We start from the raw sequence: 18,346 nt of genomic DNA, 5'->3' as shown, positions 1-18,346 counted from the left end.
GTTACCCAGAAACCTTGGCCTCCCAACAGGCATCTGGTTGATGAGCCAACACCGCCCAGGGGCTCAAGGAGTCATCTCCGTAAGCATTATGAGGAAATGCGGCACCTGAGAACTCAGCCGTATGAAGCCAAAAAACACAAGCAGGTCCTCAGCGAACTCCACAAACAAGCGTCGAACCTTTATGCCAGGAATTGCCCGGTGAATCCAGTACTTAAAAAACAGTACCCAAAACTAGCGGAAGAGGAGCGCACACTCCCCAGGGAAACGCGAGTCACTCTAGCTCAACTTCGATCTGGATACTGCAACAGGTTAAACTCGTACCTATCTAGAATCAACCCCAACATACAAAATGTATGCCCCGCTTGCAATGTGTCCCCACATGACACCAACGATTTCTTTAATTGTAATGTGGAACCAACGCCTCTAACACCCCTTTCATTATGGTCCACCCCTGTTGAAACTGCAAGTTTCCTCGGACTCCCGTTAGAGGGCATTGATGACAATTTATGATTGGTCGCACCTATTGGATGGGGCGAAGCACTGCTACAACAACAAGAACATCAATAACACTCCACAAAACCTTTTTTTTTCAATTACTTTCAATTATTTAGAAATTTTTAAATTTTTGTTAGAAAAAACATTATTCATCGTTAAATATGAAAGACGTTACACCATATTACAAGCTTGTATATTGCCTTTTTTTTTGAAATATTAGCCATGTTATTTTTCAGAATAAATGAATACTTGGCGCTATGACCTCCCAGAAGATTTAGGCCGAGCCTCCCTTCTAATTTGCGTTGCGAAACTTTTTAACTTTTCATACAAAACGGTAAATTCCCGGTCATCATCTCTTTATAAGCAAAAAGGTCCTATGAGAAATGTGAAAAAGGTATATGCCCTTTCTTTCACATTAGGATGGATTGAAAGTGTGTTTAGAGACTCTAAGTACCACGATAGGTCGCGCTGGGATGGTCGTAAGATTGTCAAATTAAGATGTTTCATGAAATTTATTTTCTTAAACCTGAGAGTCGGCACAATTCTAGGAAACATAATATTGAGCGAGAATTAAATGATCACTGGGAAAAAGCTTGAAAGTCGCGGCTATCAACCTTTATGGTCCAAGAGTCGCACAAGCATTGTGGAAAAATGTGTTAAAATATTTTTCATGCATCCAGGAATTGAATAGGATGTATTCATTACCAAGTAAATAAAAAAAATAATAAATGTAAGGCGCGATAACCTCCGAAGAGATCTAAGGCCGAGCTTCTCTTCCAATTTGCGTCGTGCTCCTCTTGATTTTGCCTACAAATTGGCCGGACGGGACCCACATGTTTTATGCCGACTCCGAACGGCATCTACAAGGCAGATGAGTTTTCACTGAGAGCTTTTCATGGCAGAAATACACCCGGAGCGCTTGCCAAACACTGCCGAGGAGCAACCCCGCTTAGAAAAATTTTCTTCTAATTGAAAAACCTTATTTCTAAAATTTTGATGTTGCTTTGCACGGGGTGTGAACCCAGGACATACGGTGTGGTAGGCGGAGCACGCTACCATCACACCGCGGTGGCCGCCGTACCAGTATTAATATTTGATAATCAGATACTTAAATTACAAAATATTTCTTATTGAACATTTACCATTTCCAAGTAGTATATTTACGATTTCTTCTCGAACACAAGCGAGATTTTCGAGACCCGAGAAATCGAGAACTCGACTTCTCGCGAGATTCGCGTGTCTCGAAGTACTCGTAAATCTCGCGAACTTCTCGACATTCTTACCTAATCCCTGGACAGTATTTATACCCTTGGATTTTAACTCAAAACATATTTATTATACATATAATTTTGTTCGCAATATTTTATTTTTCAACGAGACATCAAGAACACGGCTTCTCGCGAGATTCTCGAATCCCGAATTTCTCGTAAGGCTCGCGAGATTCTCGAATCTCGTAATACTCGCGATCTTCTCGACTTTCAATCCAGTCGCTGCATTGGCAATATTCTATACATTTTGGGGTTTTTTACTTGTGGTTTTGCGGACATTTTGGCTTGTGCTCCAGAAGAAATCGTAAGCTCTATATAAAACAGCCAATGAATCGATTGAGTTGAATGTCGAGAGGCTCGCGAGCCTTACGAGTAATTCGAGATTCAAGAATCTCGCGAGAAGGCGAAACTTGCGAGAAATCTCTTCCTGAACATGTTCGAGAAATCGTAAGCTATATGTTTAACTACATACATAGTAGATTTTCAAGTTAATTTTTATTTTTTTTATTTAATTTTAATTAATAATTAAGAGTAACATTTTATAAAATACATACAATTAAAAATAGTTCAATAAATTTATCTATTTATCACCTTATCTTTGATTGGTTCTTAGAAAATGTATCAACTCCATATCTTTCGCCATTAAAGTTCTTCGACGTGCATGCAAGGCCAACAGATTAGCATCTTCCAAACGACCTTGAACATATGCCTCAGTGGCCGTTTGAAGAGCCTCCAAAGCAGTTACAGTTACATATTGTACATCTGTACCTAAACCTAACATTATTTCGCGTACTAGACGACCAAATGCTGCGCGAGGTATCATATGATCCACACGTGCTACTAATTTTCTATAATTTTTAAAATACTTAAGATCTCGTTGGGCCTGCCGCTTTTGCATCACTCTCTTACTAGCTCCAGCTGTTACAATTGCTTTCGCGGTATTTGTGTTTGCTACTGGTATTGATGCACTCTTTGAAGGAACCGGAATTTTTGTGTTTGTTGCTTCCTTGGGTTTCATGTTATCATTTCTCTTTTCATTTTGTTTTTGCGCAATTGTATTAGCTGTGGCTGAGCATTGATCTTCTTTTAATGTTTGTTCGAGATATCTTGTGCCAGTGTCTGTAAACTCCAAATTATAATCAGTGCCACTAGTATTGGGTGGAGGTGAGTGAAAGCCATGATCATCTGTGGCTAATTCCTGATCAGCTGAGCTACTCGTATCTGTATCACCTAAATTCCCTCGCGGTTGTTTATCCTGTATTTGTTGTAGCGGCTGCTCTATTTCTACTGGCTTTGATTGAACTTGTTTTTGTAGTTTTTTTGCTCGAGGTTTTTTAGTTGGTCGCATCGTATTTAATGGAGCTATTAAAAATGTAAAATCTCCCCTATTTGTAATAAACAAAGTTTTAAATTTAATATGGGTATCTAACGGACTTTTATTTGTTTTTGCGTTTATTTTACCCTATTTGTTTTTGTTATTTGCATATTATCCCCACCATGGCTCAACTATATGGTTGGCTCATCTCATCAACTGATTTTATTTTTTTAAAAACACTAGAGTAGGGATTATCAGAAGTAGATGGAAAACTCAAAATGAAACCAACACATTGATACCATTTTCTTACTACACACAAAAGCTACTAAATTTATGTTTCCATTTCATTACATTCGTCTAACAACACGCTGATTTTGACAATCTGAACAAAGGTATGTTGTTGCTGTAGAGATGAGCCAACCATGTAGCTGAGGCATGATCCCCACATGCAAATCATGCCTCGCGTTCCAATGAAGCGTGATCCAGATTATTTTTTTTAAATTCACTGGAGTAGGGATTATCAGAAGTAAATGGAAAACTCGAAATGAAACCAACTCATTGACAACATTTTCTTACTACACACAAAAGCTACTAAGTTTTATGTTTCTCGTCTAACAACACGCCGATTTTGACAATCTGAACAAAGGTATGTTGTTGCTGTAGAGATGAGGCAACCATGTAGCTGAGCCATGATCTCCACATGCAAATCATTCCTCGCGTTCCAATGAAGCGTGATCGAGGTACGGATGGAGATTTAGCATTCAAATGCAACAACAATAGCCGTGTTGTTTTTTACACGCGTATACGTTTACGTTTGCGCATAAAAAAACACATACCCTCGCTTAGATAATGCTTAGGAGACCCATCTAGCGGCAGTGGTTAAACAACTAGCTACAGCACAGGGTGTACCGAAAACCGGAGACATAACCTTCTGATGGCCATAGTGTATAACATATAGCTGAATCAGTTGCGATGAATTGTGGGCACGCACCCTTTTAAGAGATGATACATAGAATTAGTGAAGAGGTGAAACATAGACACATATTTCAGTAACATCTGAGTATAATGCGTATTGAAATTTAGTAGTACTAATTTTATGTTCAGCAATTTCAGAGGTGTATTTAAAGTTTGACGCTTAGCAGACCATATAAAGTTTAAGCGTAAACGTCTATAGATGTTAAAAACAAACACAACCAATGTGATCCATATGCATCAATTTGTTGTTGCATTTGCATGTTAAATTTCTATATGTAGAAATTAAACACCCTGTGGTAGGCGCTGGTGCTCGGTATTGCTTCTATCCATGATACGTAGAATGTAGTGGTGGGTGAAGTGCCCGCATTAGCTAGAGTCACCGTTTGGCGCGAGCACTAAATTGGTTGAGCATAAAACAGCTGATATTCTGCCACAGTATGAAATTTGTATTTAATATGAAGCACGGTATATTAAGCTTATATATGTAAATGATGAACATTCATACGTAATCAAAGAAAACAATAATTTTAGATTACCTCTTTTCAAAACTTGGCGGCCACCGTGGTGTGATGGTAGCGTGCTCCGCCTACCACACCGTATGCCCTGGGTTCACACCCCGGGCAAAGCAACATCAAAATTTTAGAAATAAGGTTTTTCAATTAGAAGAAAGTTTTTCTAAGCGGGGTCGCCTCTCGGCAGTGTTTGGCAAACGCTCCGAGTGTATTTCTGCCATGAAAAGCTCTCAGTGAAAACTCATCTGCCATGCAGATGCGGTTCGGAGTCGGCACAAAACGTGTAGGTCCCGTCCGGCCAATTTGTAGGGAAAATCAAGAGGAATACGACGCAAATTAGAAGAGAAGCTCGGTCTAAAACCTCTTCGGAGGTTATCGCGCCTTATATTTATTCTTTTCAAAACAGAAGTGGACAAACAAAACATATTTTACAAGGGCATGAAATATTTTAATGAACTTCCTAATCATATAAAAAGTAGTAATAACTTCAATACTTTTAAAAATAGTTTATTGGAGCATTGTAAAACCCTTCCAATAAGATAAAGTCTTTCTCCTTTTATTTTTTACATGATATATCCGATACTGGAGCGCGAAAAGGGAATGCTAATATCGGAAGCAGCAAAATACAATACATCCGGCCCTAAAGGAAAGAAAATTAGTCTCTACCTGCAACTCCTTACAGTTCCAACATCTAATTTCGCTGGAATTCGGTATTATCAGCCGATATTTAGTGTTGCTGATCGGAATCACTCGCATTCCGACAGCATTAAGAGCTGTGTTTTTTTTACATCTACAGACGTTTACGCTTAAACTTTATATGGACTGTTAAGTGTCAAACTTTAAATACACATCTGAAATTGCTGCGCATAAAATTTGTACTACTAAATTTCAATACGCATTATACTCAGATGTAACTGAAATATGTTTCTATGTTTCACCCTCTACACTAATTCTATGTATTCTAATCGTGTCCACTATTCATCGCAACTGACTCAGCTATATGTTATAAACTATGGCCACCAGATGTTTGTGTCTCGGATTTTAGGTACACCCTGTTCTGTAGCTAGTTATTTAACCACTGCCACTAGATGGGTCTCCTAAGCATTATCTAAGCGAGGATAAAGCTGGAGACAATGGTGCTTTATCGGTAACCGTATCGGTAACCTTTTAACAGCTGATTCGACCAACCTTATGAGAATCAATGCAATCGATTATTGGTGCCGGTAAGGTCGTAATCGCATCGTAGCCAACCAATTGGGTTTTGGTTTACCGTCGTAAGGATATACAGCTGATTACGTTAGGGATACGACTACAGCGATACGACAAACGGCACCAATGACTCCATCTTAAGCGTTTTTTTACGCACAAACGTAAACGTATACGGTTGTAAAAAAAACACGGCTAATATAACAATAAAATTATGTATATGATGTGTAACGAAAATAAGGCCAAACAATAGTTGGAGCAGGGGAGATTGAAAACACGTCTTTTTCAACCTCCACTATATGTTGAGTTGTGCTGATCGGAATCTTCATGCATTCCGACAGCGTCCTTACTAAACAAAGTTGAAGGGTGATTGGATACATGTTATTTCCAATTTTCAACATCCAAAGCTTTGTTGATCGGAGACTAATACATTTCGACAGCTTAAAATACAAATATAATTGAAAATTATAAGTTCCAAATTTTTTGCCTTAAGCTGGGACCACTGGAGGATTGGAAACGCGTCCTTTCCAACCTCCCATAAATGAGTGGCTCCCAGACTCGTCCCGTTGTCACGTTAGTAAATATGCTGACCGGAATCATATGGCATTCCAACTGCATATTCAATAGAAATAAGTGATTGTAATAGTGAATTGTACTTAGTAGTTTAAGTTTTATGCCTAAAAATATTTGAGTTGGTGAATTTATTAACTTTTTGTATATTATGTATATTTTTTTGGATACTAAGAGACTTATTGTTTATGGGGTAAAAGTCTAGTTGAGGAGTCGACTGCTAATACGCTACCAAAAATATCGAGTGAGGTGTCAACAGACGCGTATTAACCCCGACAACAATAATACGGACATAAGTGTTTTTCGCGGATATAGTTTTGGTCTCCAAACCGGTGTTGGACCCACCCAGCGTAATTGTTATAAGCGCGGCCGAAGGCCGCATATGCAAAAAGGTGTTCTGCGCAAAAATACTTTGGATCCCACCCCCGGTTCGCGGGACCCGCGGGTCATTTTTCGGTTTTTCGTTAATATATTTTGAACGAGTTAATATTTTATTTTCCGCCTTCGGATGATTAATACTGATTACGCGTCGTTTGACACATCTCTCGATATGTTTGGACGCGTATTAGCAGTCGACCCTCAACTAGACTATTACCTTCGATCACAATGTAGAATGTTGTGGATATGGGTATGGTTACAACTTTGGCGTTAGGGTTAAGGAGGCTTAACTGGTCCTTAATATTCAGACAGTTTCCGCCTGAAAACAGATTTTACTAGAGCAGCATTATTGAAAATCATCCCTGGGTAAACATAAATTTGCTTATTTAAAAACATATATATAAAAATATGGCAGCACATACAAATTTGTATTTTTTGGGGCATTAATAAAAACAAAACAAAATTGCGATAAAACTTAATATAAATAAAATAATCGTAAATAAGTATAAATAGTTGGTTAAATGTGATTTAACACTCCAGTAAGCATGGCACAAGCTAATTCAATGAAACTAATGGGCTCCCGCATGGTGGGTGGCGCAGTTGAGCTCATGGAATGGAGTAACAAGATGGATTTGATAGCCTATGGTACCGATCGAGGTATGCTTTTAATGAAAAGGTAGCTCCTACTGGATTATCATAAACACGGTGTTACAGCAAGCAACTATTGAAGTCATATACACCTCCCCGCCAAGTGAGGGAACATCTCAGAAAACACTATTGTAATATCTAGCACTGCGTAACATTGATTCAGAAAACCAGCGACGGGCTGTTGACTTAACCCATACAAAGTTGGTACATATATTAATTCCCTCTAACATTTTACAAGACGGTGCACCATAAAACTTGTATAAAAAATATCAAAGGGGTATCAAAAGACGCGTTTCGACCTTTGTTTTTAGAAATTAAAAATTTTATTTCAGTCAAAAGATATGTACAAAGAACCACAAAGTCTCCAGAGGGAGTCTGAAATAGGGGGATCGATTCATAGTTGTTCTGCGCAGAACACATTTCTGCTTTGGTCATTTCGGTCACGTTTTAAAAAATTGCCCTGGGTGGGTGCAACACCGATTTGGGGATCAAAATTTTAACCGCGCAGAACACCTTTCTGCACTATTGTCTGTTTGTACAACAACCATATTAAAAATTAACCGATTCTTTGCTTATATCTTTCGACACATCAAGTTTGCTTTTTCGCTTTCGGAACCTTAAAACGGAGGTAAAACCGGCTCTTTTGATAGCCCCTTTGATAATTTTTGTTACAAATTAGGTGGCTCACCGTCCTGTAAAATATTACCCAAATCCCTAACGGAAAGATATATTTACCATTCCGGCATCTAGGTACTGCCGTTATTTACTTACGATTTTGGCCGTGGAATACGTTGCACCAGTGGGTAGGTTCAGCGGTGTTGGGGCCGCCCTCTTTCTCTGCTGCCGTATGCGGATTCCGCTCAAAATACCTTCTTGACTGGAGCATCGTCCTTCATTCGCTTAGCACGTCCTGGGCAGCTTAGCACTGTTCGCTGGACAAGTTGATGTCTGCGTAAAAATCGTACTGCTAATGTTGTTGTTGGTGTTGTAGCGATTAGGTTACTCCCCGAAGGCTTTGGGGAGTGTTATCGATGTGATGGTCCTTTGTCGGATACAGATCCGATACGTTCCGGTAACACAGCACCATTAAGGTGCTGGCCCGACCATCTCGGGAACGATTTATATGGCCACATTAAACCTTCAGGCCATCCCTCCCTCCCCACCCCCAAGTTCCATGAGGAGCTTGGGGTCGCCAGAGCCTCGTCTGTTAGTGAAACGGGATTCGCCGCTCGAAGGTGAAGTTGACAATTGGGTTGGAGAAGCTATATATTGCGCTACACAACCCCTTGAATCCCTACTGCTAATAATGTGTTTCTATGCCGAAAAGGGCCTTGAATTTTCAATTTCCTATTTAATCGAATGTAGCACTTATTTGACAAAAGTGATTCTTTGCTGGATTTCCCGACTAAGAAATTTGTACTTGCTCAACTCCCATGGAACGAATTTGTTACATTTTTAGAGCTAAAGGCGCCACGTTTGCTTTATGCAGACGATCTTAAGTTATTTGCTGTAGTCAAAGACTCTCTCGATGAAGCAAGGCTACAGCAGGATGTTAATGCTCTTTATCTATGGTGTAGTAAATCACATTTATCTTTAAATATAAAGAAGTGTTTTAAAATGACTTTTGCGAAAATTTTTAATGTACGTAGTACGTCTTACAGCATTTCAAATGTTACTCTGCTAAATGTTAATGAAGTTAAAGACTTAGGAGTTATATTTGACACAAAACTCTCTTTCAATAGCCACATTAATTTCATTATCGCGAAAGCTTACTCAGTTCTGGGGTTTGTACGTCGTAACAGCACTAATTTCTCAGACCCATATACCTTGAAACTTTTATTTACAAGCTTTGTGCGCTCGCATCTTGAGTATGCTGTCTTCGTGTGGAGGCCCTATAATCAACTTCCGATTCAAAGGATTGAGCGTGTACAAAAGGTTTTCCTTAAATTTGCCCTACGGTTTCTGAATTTTGAAAACCCGGTTCCGGCCTACACAGCTCGTCTTCAACTGATAAACTTGCAATCTCTGGAAAGCCGTAGATCTATCTTGTCTTTAACGTTTACGTTTAACATGATTCAAGGCATCGTTGATTGCCCATATCTCTTGCATAAAATATGTTTCAATATCCCTAGACGTAATCTTCGTGTATCTTATCCATTTTATCTACCCAAAGTAAAAACGACATTTGCTGGAAATGCACCTTTAGTGCGCTCTTTGAGAGAATTTAATACTTTGTCAGAAACTACTGTCATTGATTTTACAATGACAAAACAGGCTTTCTTAAATCTTCTGTACACTACTCTGTAATGTAAATTTATCTAATTTGTAAATTTATCTAATTCATTATGTAGTCTGTAAGAAACATTGTATTTCAAAGATTACTATATTAAATAAATAATAATAATAATAATAATAAAATGAATGAAAGCAGTCAAATTAATAGTGAAGTGAAAGATGATGATGAAGTCATCGAGCTGATGTTGTTGTTGTAGCGATAAGGACACTATCTGAAGGCCTTGAGGCGTGTTATCGAAGTTGATAGTCCTTTGCCGGATGCTGATCCGGTACGTTCCGGTACCAAGCCCGACCATCTCTGGAACGATTTGTTATGACCATATGCGACCTTCTAGGCCATACCTCCCACCTAGATCAGTGCGGTGCTCAAGGCCGCCAGAGCCTCGGCTGTTAATGAAACAGGATTCTCCATGGATAGGTGAGGTTGACAATCGGGTTTGGAAAAGCTATATATTGCGCTGGCAACCTGAAAGGGTTGCGCTACACAACCCTTAAAATCTATTTAGTATTTTAGTCGTCTCTTACGACAGGCATACCTACCGCGGGTATATTCTAACCCGCTAACACGCTGGGCCTGTACTTTTAGGGGGCCATGTCTTTCACCATAGTTGCGACAATCAGGCAAGGCGAAATACTGTTACTTTAGCAAAAACTGCGGGCTAGACCAATATTTAAACTAAATTCAAACAAAATGTCGTCCTTATACATAGGAGAAGTCATTATACAGCGATTGAATTGGCAGAAAATTGTAACATTTCCATCACTGGGTGAAGATATTGCGGTACGTTCACTCGGTTGGCAATTGGATGAAACTGTATTGGCCGTTGGTAAAATAAAACGACTTAATTATGTTTAGCTATTTAAACAGCATCCACTCAATTTAAGGCTACAGCAATGGACGTGTTACATTACTTGACGCAGAACGTGAAGATCAAATTTCGGCATTGAATTTTGAAGAAGATATCAAACGTGTATACTTTAGCAAAGCTATTAAAACAATAGACTATCGCAGCACATATCGTAATCGTACAGAGGTATTACTAATTTTAGGTTTTCTGGTTTACAAAAATTTTAAAAATTAAATACAATAATTTCCAGCATACTTTCGAATTTTTTCTACCGCCTTTGCCACCTCTTAGCGGCATTGGTTCTTTACCTAAATCCAACGAGGAGCAAAGATCATTCGCTAAAGGTTCACCATGTTTCTTAGTTATTATAACTGTAACTGGTAAGGTACATTTGTTGCTGCTTGGAGCTCTGCGTGCTGGTTATATTGATTTGAAACAACATGTCGCAAATCAACAAGATTTTATTGTACATGATGTTCGTTTAAGTGGTGAATTTAATGCCATCTATACTCTGGTAACAGATGGTTCGGATTTGAGGGTATTACATTTTCATAATGCGGTGCTTCAGGAGTATATATCACCAATGCTACATTTGGCAGTGCATTGCGCAAATGTGCTGGAGACGAAAAAGTAAGATAAAGTTTTGTTTTTTCATTTACCATATAAATAGTGCATGCCCAGTTCTAGGTGAGCAAAATATTTAAAATTTTTCTACAGTGTTTTATTATTTTATTGTTGAGTTTAGCTATATAAATGAAACGATTCAGTGCATCATGGAAGCTTGGGAAACTGTGATTTTAGAAATGGATAATAAATTAACGAAATATGCAAATCAGCAACCCGAAGGCTCGATATCAGCAGATTTTTTAGAATTATTAGTATTCGGCTATGCTACGCATGAAATTGAGGATTTTCTTAGGGAGTATGTTAAAAATTTCTTTTCATTTTCTGTTTTATATGTATATTAACAAATTTGTTTTCTCAATCTCAGCGACTTAACTGAAAAAGGTCTGAAAAAGTTGGCAAATTCAATTGATTTAAGTTACTCCACTGTAGCAAGTCTTGTGACTAAGCAGCTACAAAGCAGCGGTGTTAACATGTTTTATTTTCTGAATGCCTTAAAAGGACTAAGTCGTATTACATTTTTCTTTGAGGTATGGGCGCATATTGACATTAATTATTATTATTATTTTAAAGTGATATTTGTTTAGCTCAAAATAATATAGATATATAGAATTCTTTTTGACTCTTATTGCGTACACAAATCCATATTCTAGAAAGTCAGATTATTCCATCAGATCTTGTATAAAATAATTATTGAGATATCTTTCTGTAGGCCAAATAGCTATTGTCTTATCTCTACTGCCTTACTTCATTTATTATATTCATTATTTTGTAGGAGCGTTCTGATCTTGCTTTTTTTAAAAAATCTTGTGTGGTCTTATAAGGCATATATTCACCTAAGATAAAATTCTTTACCTTTTAAACTACATATCGGGTTTGAGGTCGGTCCCATCCAAAGCATTCTGTTGTCGTTGAACCTCTGTTTTATGAAAGTCAGTTGTATTGTTTTGGTGGAAATGATCCATCTTAAACATCTTATTAATGCCATCTGTGGAAATGATCCATCTTAAAAATCTTATTAACGTCATCTGTGGAAATGATCCATCTTAAAGATCTTATTAATGTCGTCTGTGTAATAATAAGATATACATACTTTTGCATTGTGTTGCCGGACGAAATAGTTACGAATTTGCAGAAGCTCGCTGTAGCTTGTTCAGTAAGACGCTTTGTCTCCATTATGATTTTAACTATGCCCAAGTATGGGTTCCTTTTGCACAAACAGGACACCTTGGAAAACATTCAGCATTTGTTCTCCCAAACATTTTCGGGGATGGTGGTTATGATGATGATGATGATGACACTGCTGCTAATGTCCGCAGAACACAACCTACACAATCAGGCTAGTGTACTCCCCATTAGGGAGAGAAATGAAATGCTGAACAAACAGTTTCTATTGAATACCCAGAAACCTGGGCATCCCAACAGACATCTGATTGATGAAGACACACCTCCCAGGGGATTAAGGAGTCATCTCCGTAAATATTATGAGGAAATACGGCACCTGAGAACACAGCCGTATGAAGCAAAAAAGCACAAACAGGTCCTCAGGGATAACCACAAACAGGCGTCGGACCTTTATGCCAGGAATTGCTCGGCGAATCCAGTTCTTACAGAAAAATACCCAGAATGCGAGAAGGGGAACGCACTCTCCCTAGGCAAATGTGCGTCACTCTAGCTCAACTTCGATCTGGGTACTGTAACAGGTTAATCTCTTACCTATCCAGAATCAACCCGACATATAAAATGTTCTCCCAGCGGGTTAGGGGGTCAGAATGCACCCGCGGTAGGTATGCCTGTCGTAAGGGGCGGCTAAAATACCAGATTCAAGGGGCTGTGTGGCGCAACGCTTCAGGTTGCCAGCGCAATATACAGCTTCTCCAAACCCAATTGTCAACCTCACCTATCCGCGGCGAATCCTGTTTCACTAACAGACGAGGCTCTGGCGACCCCAAGCTCCTCATGGAACTTGGGGGGTGGGAGCGAGGGATGGCCTGAAGGTTTAATGTGGCCATATAAATCGTTCCCGAGATGGTCGGGCTAGCACCTTAATGGTGCTGTTACCGGAGCGTGCAGGATCTGTACCCGGCAAAGCACCATCACATCGATAACACACCCCAAAACCTTCGGGGAGCAACTTTATCGCTACAACAACAACAACATATAAAATGTATTATCGCTTGCAATGCGTCCTCACATTACACCAACCATCTCTTCAATTGTAATGTCAAACCAACGCCTCTCAGTATGGTCCACCCCTGTTGAAACTGCAAGTTTCCTTGGATTCCCGTTAGAGGATATTGATGACAATATGTAGCGCCTGCTACAACAACAACAACAATAAAAATGTTAGCTGTGACACCGATAATAATGACGCATATACTTTGGCTACGATTAGTGTTGGGGTTAGAATATCCTTGGTTTAACCTTACCGCTCCTGTGAGGATTATAGCTACGTAAAATGCCAGTTTTTGTGTTCAGTGACGGTCCCCTGACGGTTTCCTTGTTTTTGCGGTAATAGTTCCTTATTTGAATGGGATACTGATTACACAAATTCAAATAGTAGCCTATACTGTTATACGATTCGTGATCGAAATCCATTTTTTTAAGTCACAATAGCTCTGAAATCCCTTGAATGACAAATGTTTACTAGTGACAATTTTTATAAATAGTTTGTCAGATTCATACTTATTATTTGAGTGAATTTAATCCGCGATCTATAACACGATATAGGCCCAGTTTAAACACTAAGCTTCACGAGTACTTTTTACTCAACCTTTTTTTTTTTTATTGAAAAGTTTCAAACGTCTTGCTTCTTTACAGCCCCTACTTAACTGCGATGCGACACAAGAGGCCATACGTGCATGCGGTGCATTCCTAATGAAAGTTTCAGAAGTACAGCAGGTCATCGATCAATGCGTTAATGATATGAAATTGTTCTTCTCTTGGCTTTGCGTAGTAATTTTGCGTTTACATCAGCATGATATACCTGAAGAAATGTATCAAATAACACCGGAGGATACAATGTATCTCGCAGAATATCTTAACAGTTTTGAGGATAGTGTTGTTGGAAATGGTAAGATGTATTTAAAAGTTTTTTGTTTAAGTCATACTCAAATTTCCATCATTATTTCAGAGGATGGTACAGTAACAAAACGTAAATTCAATTTAGAAAAAGTTGGTCAATACCTGGAAAATAGAAACTTACAACAAATTGTTAAATCGGATCCGCATCATTTGTGGCATCGTTTATTAGAAGAAAATGAATGTTTACGCGAATGTAGCTTACTGTTTCCCCATGAAAAAGAAACATCGCTTCTACAACAGCGTGATAAATTATTAAAAGCTATTGAGAATGTATTCGAACAACCCAATGAAAGTATTAGTGCTAGTTTTGTGCAAAACTCAAGCATCAAATGCGCTTCATTGTCGCCAGATGATGCTTTAATACATAGTTCATTTTTCGTAAATGATGAAGCAAATACTGATTTGTTGGTAATAACAATTAATCGCCATGAAGCTTTATTATTAGAATTTGATAAACAATTTACTATGTTGAAATGTACGCGCCTCGATTTACGTCCTGGACCATTTACCAATAATACGTTACGCGATGATGTTTTTGAAACATTAAGATTTGTGGATTTAGGATTTTATAATGAAAGTGTACTCTCCTTATTGTTACACAGCAAAGTACCAACGAATGATAAGCAAAGCTTTTTTTTACAATTTGTTTTAGAGTTGGCAAATGGCAAACAAACACAGCATTCAATTTCTAATAGTATTGACTTGATGAACGTAACGCAACCATGCCATGTACCCGATTTAATAGAGGGTAATAACTTGAAACCGCTTGAAGGCGAATGTACACATTTAGCTGTGTCTGGTAGTAGGAAGGTAAGCAGCCAGCAGCTTATTTAAATATTACATTGAACAACAATTCTTATTTGCTTTTTTCAGGTTGTCACTGTGCTTTCGGATCAGAGGCGCAAAATGACTATTTTCGAAATGGAAATCGAAGACGATGAGGATGAGACTGAAATGTCACAAAATTCGTTATTAGAAATAAGTAAAGAATCAGCGACCTCATCAAATGAATAAAGAGCTAAAAGAACAAAAAAAAAACTAGAATTTGAGGGTGGGAGGGAGGGATAGCCTGAAGGTTCAATGTGGCCATATAAATCGTTCCCGAGATGATCGGGCTAGCACCTTAATGGTGCTGTGTTACCGGAGCGTACCGGATCTGTATCCGGAAAAAGACCAACACATCGATAACACTTCCCAAAGCCTTAGGGGATTAACCTTGTCGCTACAACAACAAAACAAACCCCGGGCGGTATTTTTCACAAAAACAACAAGAACAAGTATTTTGTCTATATTACTTATGGTATTTTATTTAGTCTTTTTCCGTTTAGAAAAATAGTAGTGGTATTTTATAGTAACATCTTTTGGCAAAGGCATTATATTTTACATTGGAAATCAACACTTAAGTGTGCAATTAACGTAAATCAAACAACGCGTTTTTAAAACAATATACATATACCTACATAAAATTACAGACCTACATAATTAAATGCTAACTAAAATATGCTGCTACTCAAAAAACGTAAAGTAAGATTACGATTACTGGGCCAACTAGAAAATTAGTATTCAAAAAATATCTAACACAAAAAAGCCAAACACCACTCGGGCGTCTAATTCATCTATATTGATATGCATCATCGGAATCCTCATCACTCGACATATCGCGTTTACGTCGCCGCTCTTTCCTTTTACTGCGCTTTTTACCTAACTTCTCTTGGGGCGAAGCATCAGCTTCATCCTTATTATTGTCTACATTAGGGTTGTGTGCTGGCGTTTCGTCCTTGACCGCGTCATCCTCTATCTTTTCATTGTTGGCCTCTTCAGCTACAGCCGCCGCTGCTTCCTCTTCACTTTTCTTTTGCGATTTAATCAACTCACATAAATATTTGTAGCGGGTTAAACATTCTTCTTTTGATTTCTCCGGCACACAATTCGCTATTTTTTGCCAACGATCACCAGTAGCATTTTTGCGATACTTTGTAATGGCAGATTCTAATGCGCGTTGTTGCTCTTGCGACCAATTTGTTTCCGGTATAAGTATATTTTTATCAGCTGCAGCAGTTTTCTTCACCTTTTCCTTCTTTACAGCCGAAATTTCTTGTGCATGAGGCATTAAATCGTTATTAACGTCAGCACTTTGACCGGGAAGGCGGTAACCATTCTCTTTCATTTTTGCTGCCATAAATGTTACTTCCTGTACAGATCGATTCATTGTTTCAGCTATAATGTTCCAACGTGCACTGGAACCTCCTGGATATTTTTTAACTAAGCGTATTAATTCCGTAAGATCTTCATCAGTCCAAAAGCCACCGCTTAATGATGTCTTCATGTGAATAGGGAAGCGTAGTATAAAGGTTATATTTATAAATTATTAATTATTCAACATTCGTTCTCTTACTTTTTGTTGTACAGGTTTTACTGCATCATCCTCGGTCAATTCGCGCGCATGTATTTGTGAATAGCCACGTAGTTCTTCGTCAGTCTTCTCGGGAGCGGTGGCGTTTTGTCGACGTTTTCGTAGGTTTTCTTTCTTTTCTTTACGCAAACGCGCTTGTTCTTCCATTTCTCGTTCATTTTCTGCTTGTCGTTTGGCTTCTTCAATCTCACTGTGAAAAACAATTAAAATTACACCAATTTCAATTTATAACATGAGTTAACTCACAGTCGTCGCTTTTCGAGTGCGATATCCTTGAGCTCATTCGCTTTGCTAAATACCTCTTTAACTGTACCTGGCAAATGCCAAATGAATAGCGGTATTTGAAAAGGTAAAGTATTCTGAAAAACGTAAATATGATTAAAATAAAAACATTTGATCATAGAATCGCTAACAATGGTGCAGTGAGGTCTTACAAAAATTGATGGTGATGGTATTTCTTTCAGTATTATATCCATATCAATGTTTTTATTCTTCTTCTGCCACTTTTTTAATTTAGAACCAAATACTTGTTCCTACAAGGTTATTGCAATTATAACAACAAATAATTATAGGTAGAATGTGTTATAAGGCAATGCCAGCAAACTCACCGCAGTATACTTCTTCTCCAAATAAGCTGCCCAAGCAAATAAATACTGGCCAATTGTTATTATTACAAATAATATGGCTGCTCCTTCGTACAATCCAATCTTCCGCATACGTCGATAATAGTATAATGCAGATTTCCAATTTGGCAAACCCTCACGTAAAACCCTATTGTATTTCTCACGTTTTGAAGTTTCTTTTAGCACTTCATAGATGGATACCAAATTTCGAAATTGTATATTCGCATCTTCAGATGGATTCTTGTCTGGATGCAATATAATTGAGAGTCCACGAAACGCACGTTTGATCTCATTATTTGTAGCTTCCTGTGATATATTCATAAATTCGTAGAAATTTTGATTGACCTCTTCGACTAAATCGAATATTTCCAATTCCTCTGAGTCCCATGCATATGTTGTCTCAATGCAGAGGCTGCAAAGCAGCAAAATTTTTATATAAAATTGCATCCTCCTACTTTAGCACATAAATAAAAAAGAAACAAATTTTTTCCGTATGCAAACAGTTGAAATTGCGGCCGACCGTTTCATCTATGCCCACCGTCGTAAAATATTGGAAATGACAACGTCAACAAGCCCGAACAAAACAAAAGAGATAATTTGACAGTTTATTGTTAGTTGAAGCAAGGCCTGGCGAATCATTACCAGGTGGTGGCAAAGCAAATTTAACCAATTCGCCGTGCAGAAGAATGTAGGTTAGGTCAAGGCGAATATATACCAGGCATGCTTAACCAACGAAACGATATCATTTCGTTACGATAATCAACGTTAATAAACGAAACGAAGTCATTTCGTTTCGTTTATTAACGTTAAGATCGTCAAATTAACGAAATGATTTCGTTTCGTTTTCTGCCATATCAAAACGAAATCAAATCGTTTATGTTGATTATTAATTTCAAACTATGCTGGCAAAGCTGATTGATGGCGGAGTCATTAAAGGTGAAAGCATTATCCAAGCTGATTGCAACTTTTCTCATGAATTTTGACAGTACGAACATTTCTCAGAGTATTTTTGACATTACCACCAACGAATTACACAAACAAATTACATAGAGTTTGTGTGTGTATGTGCGCTCGTTCTTGCCACCTTACGGC

General features: G+C 38.2%; 3 protein-coding genes across 3 annotated transcripts; 1 reads left to right on the top strand and 2 right to left on the bottom strand.

Moving 5' to 3' along the window:
• Positions 1-2,251: 2,251 nt before the first annotated feature.
• On the bottom strand, positions 2,252-3,367 carry LOC137248928 (histone H3.3 type c-like). The gene is made up of 2 exons (XM_067779914.1): positions 3,225-3,367; positions 2,252-3,148 (listed from the first exon to the last, which is right to left on the bottom strand). Exon 2 carries the CDS (start codon positions 3,109-3,111, stop codon positions 2,356-2,358), a length of 756 nt encoding a protein of 251 aa, XP_067636015.1. The 5' UTR covers positions 3,112-3,148; positions 3,225-3,367; the 3' UTR covers positions 2,252-2,355.
• A 3,734-nt stretch (positions 3,368-7,101) lies between these two features.
• Positions 7,102-15,256, top strand: APC4 (anaphase-promoting complex subunit 4). The gene is made up of 9 exons (XM_067784558.1): positions 7,102-7,376; positions 10,373-10,489; positions 10,548-10,696; positions 10,761-11,140; positions 11,256-11,432; positions 11,502-11,664; positions 13,955-14,207; positions 14,268-15,028; positions 15,092-15,256. The coding sequence occupies exons 1-9, from the start codon at positions 7,265-7,267 to the stop codon at positions 15,230-15,232; spliced, it is 2,253 nt and encodes a 750-aa protein (XP_067640659.1). The 5' UTR covers positions 7,102-7,264; the 3' UTR covers positions 15,233-15,256.
• Positions 15,257-15,496: 240 nt separating this feature from the next.
• Positions 15,497-17,844, bottom strand: LOC137250892 (uncharacterized protein F54F2.9). Its single transcript, XM_067784559.1, has 5 exons — positions 17,240-17,844; positions 17,066-17,164; positions 16,878-16,990; positions 16,614-16,821; positions 15,497-16,538 (listed from the first exon to the last, which is right to left on the bottom strand). The coding sequence occupies exons 1-5, from the start codon at positions 17,699-17,701 to the stop codon at positions 15,831-15,833; spliced, it is 1,590 nt and encodes a 529-aa protein (XP_067640660.1). The 5' UTR covers positions 17,702-17,844; the 3' UTR covers positions 15,497-15,830.
• Between the last annotated feature and the right edge of the window lie 502 nt (positions 17,845-18,346).

The sequence above is a fragment of the Eurosta solidaginis genome, chromosome 4 (assembly GCF_040869045.1).
Source record: "Eurosta solidaginis isolate ZX-2024a chromosome 4, ASM4086904v1, whole genome shotgun sequence".
In the NCBI taxonomy this organism is placed as follows: Eukaryota; Metazoa; Arthropoda; class Insecta; order Diptera; family Tephritidae; genus Eurosta; species Eurosta solidaginis.
The sequence above is the reverse complement of the archived record's forward strand: the minus strand, read 5'-3'. Positions and strand labels throughout refer to the sequence as shown.

What these genes read in the sequence shown, in the direction of transcription:
- LOC137248928 (XM_067779914.1), bottom strand. Translation starts at nt 3,111, where the DNA reads ATGCGACCAACTAAAAAACCTCGAGCAAAAAAACTACAAAAACAAGTT.
- APC4 (XM_067784558.1), top strand. Translation starts at nt 7,265, where the DNA reads ATGGCACAAGCTAATTCAATGAAACTAATGGGCTCCCGCATGGTGGGT. An exon ending in AGCCTATGGTACCGATCGAG is followed by an intron (nt 7,377 to 10,372) that starts GTATGCTTTTAA and finishes CCTTATACATAG; the next exon opens with GAGAAGTCATTATACAGCGA. An exon ending in ATTGAGGATTTTCTTAGGGA is followed by an intron (nt 11,433 to 11,501) that starts GTATGTTAAAAA and finishes TCTCAATCTCAG; the next exon opens with CGACTTAACTGAAAAAGGTC.
- LOC137250892 (XM_067784559.1), bottom strand. Translation starts at nt 17,701, where the DNA reads ATGCAATTTTATATAAAAATTTTGCTGCTTTGCAGCCTCTGCATTGAG. An exon ending in TGGAGAAGAAGTATACTGCG is followed by an intron (nt 17,165 to 17,239) that starts GTGAGTTTGCTG and finishes ATAACCTTGTAG; the next exon opens with GAACAAGTATTTGGTTCTAA. An exon ending in TAAAACCTGTACAACAAAAA is followed by an intron (nt 16,539 to 16,613) that starts GTAAGAGAACGA and finishes ATTCACATGAAG; the next exon opens with ACATCATTAAGCGGTGGCTT.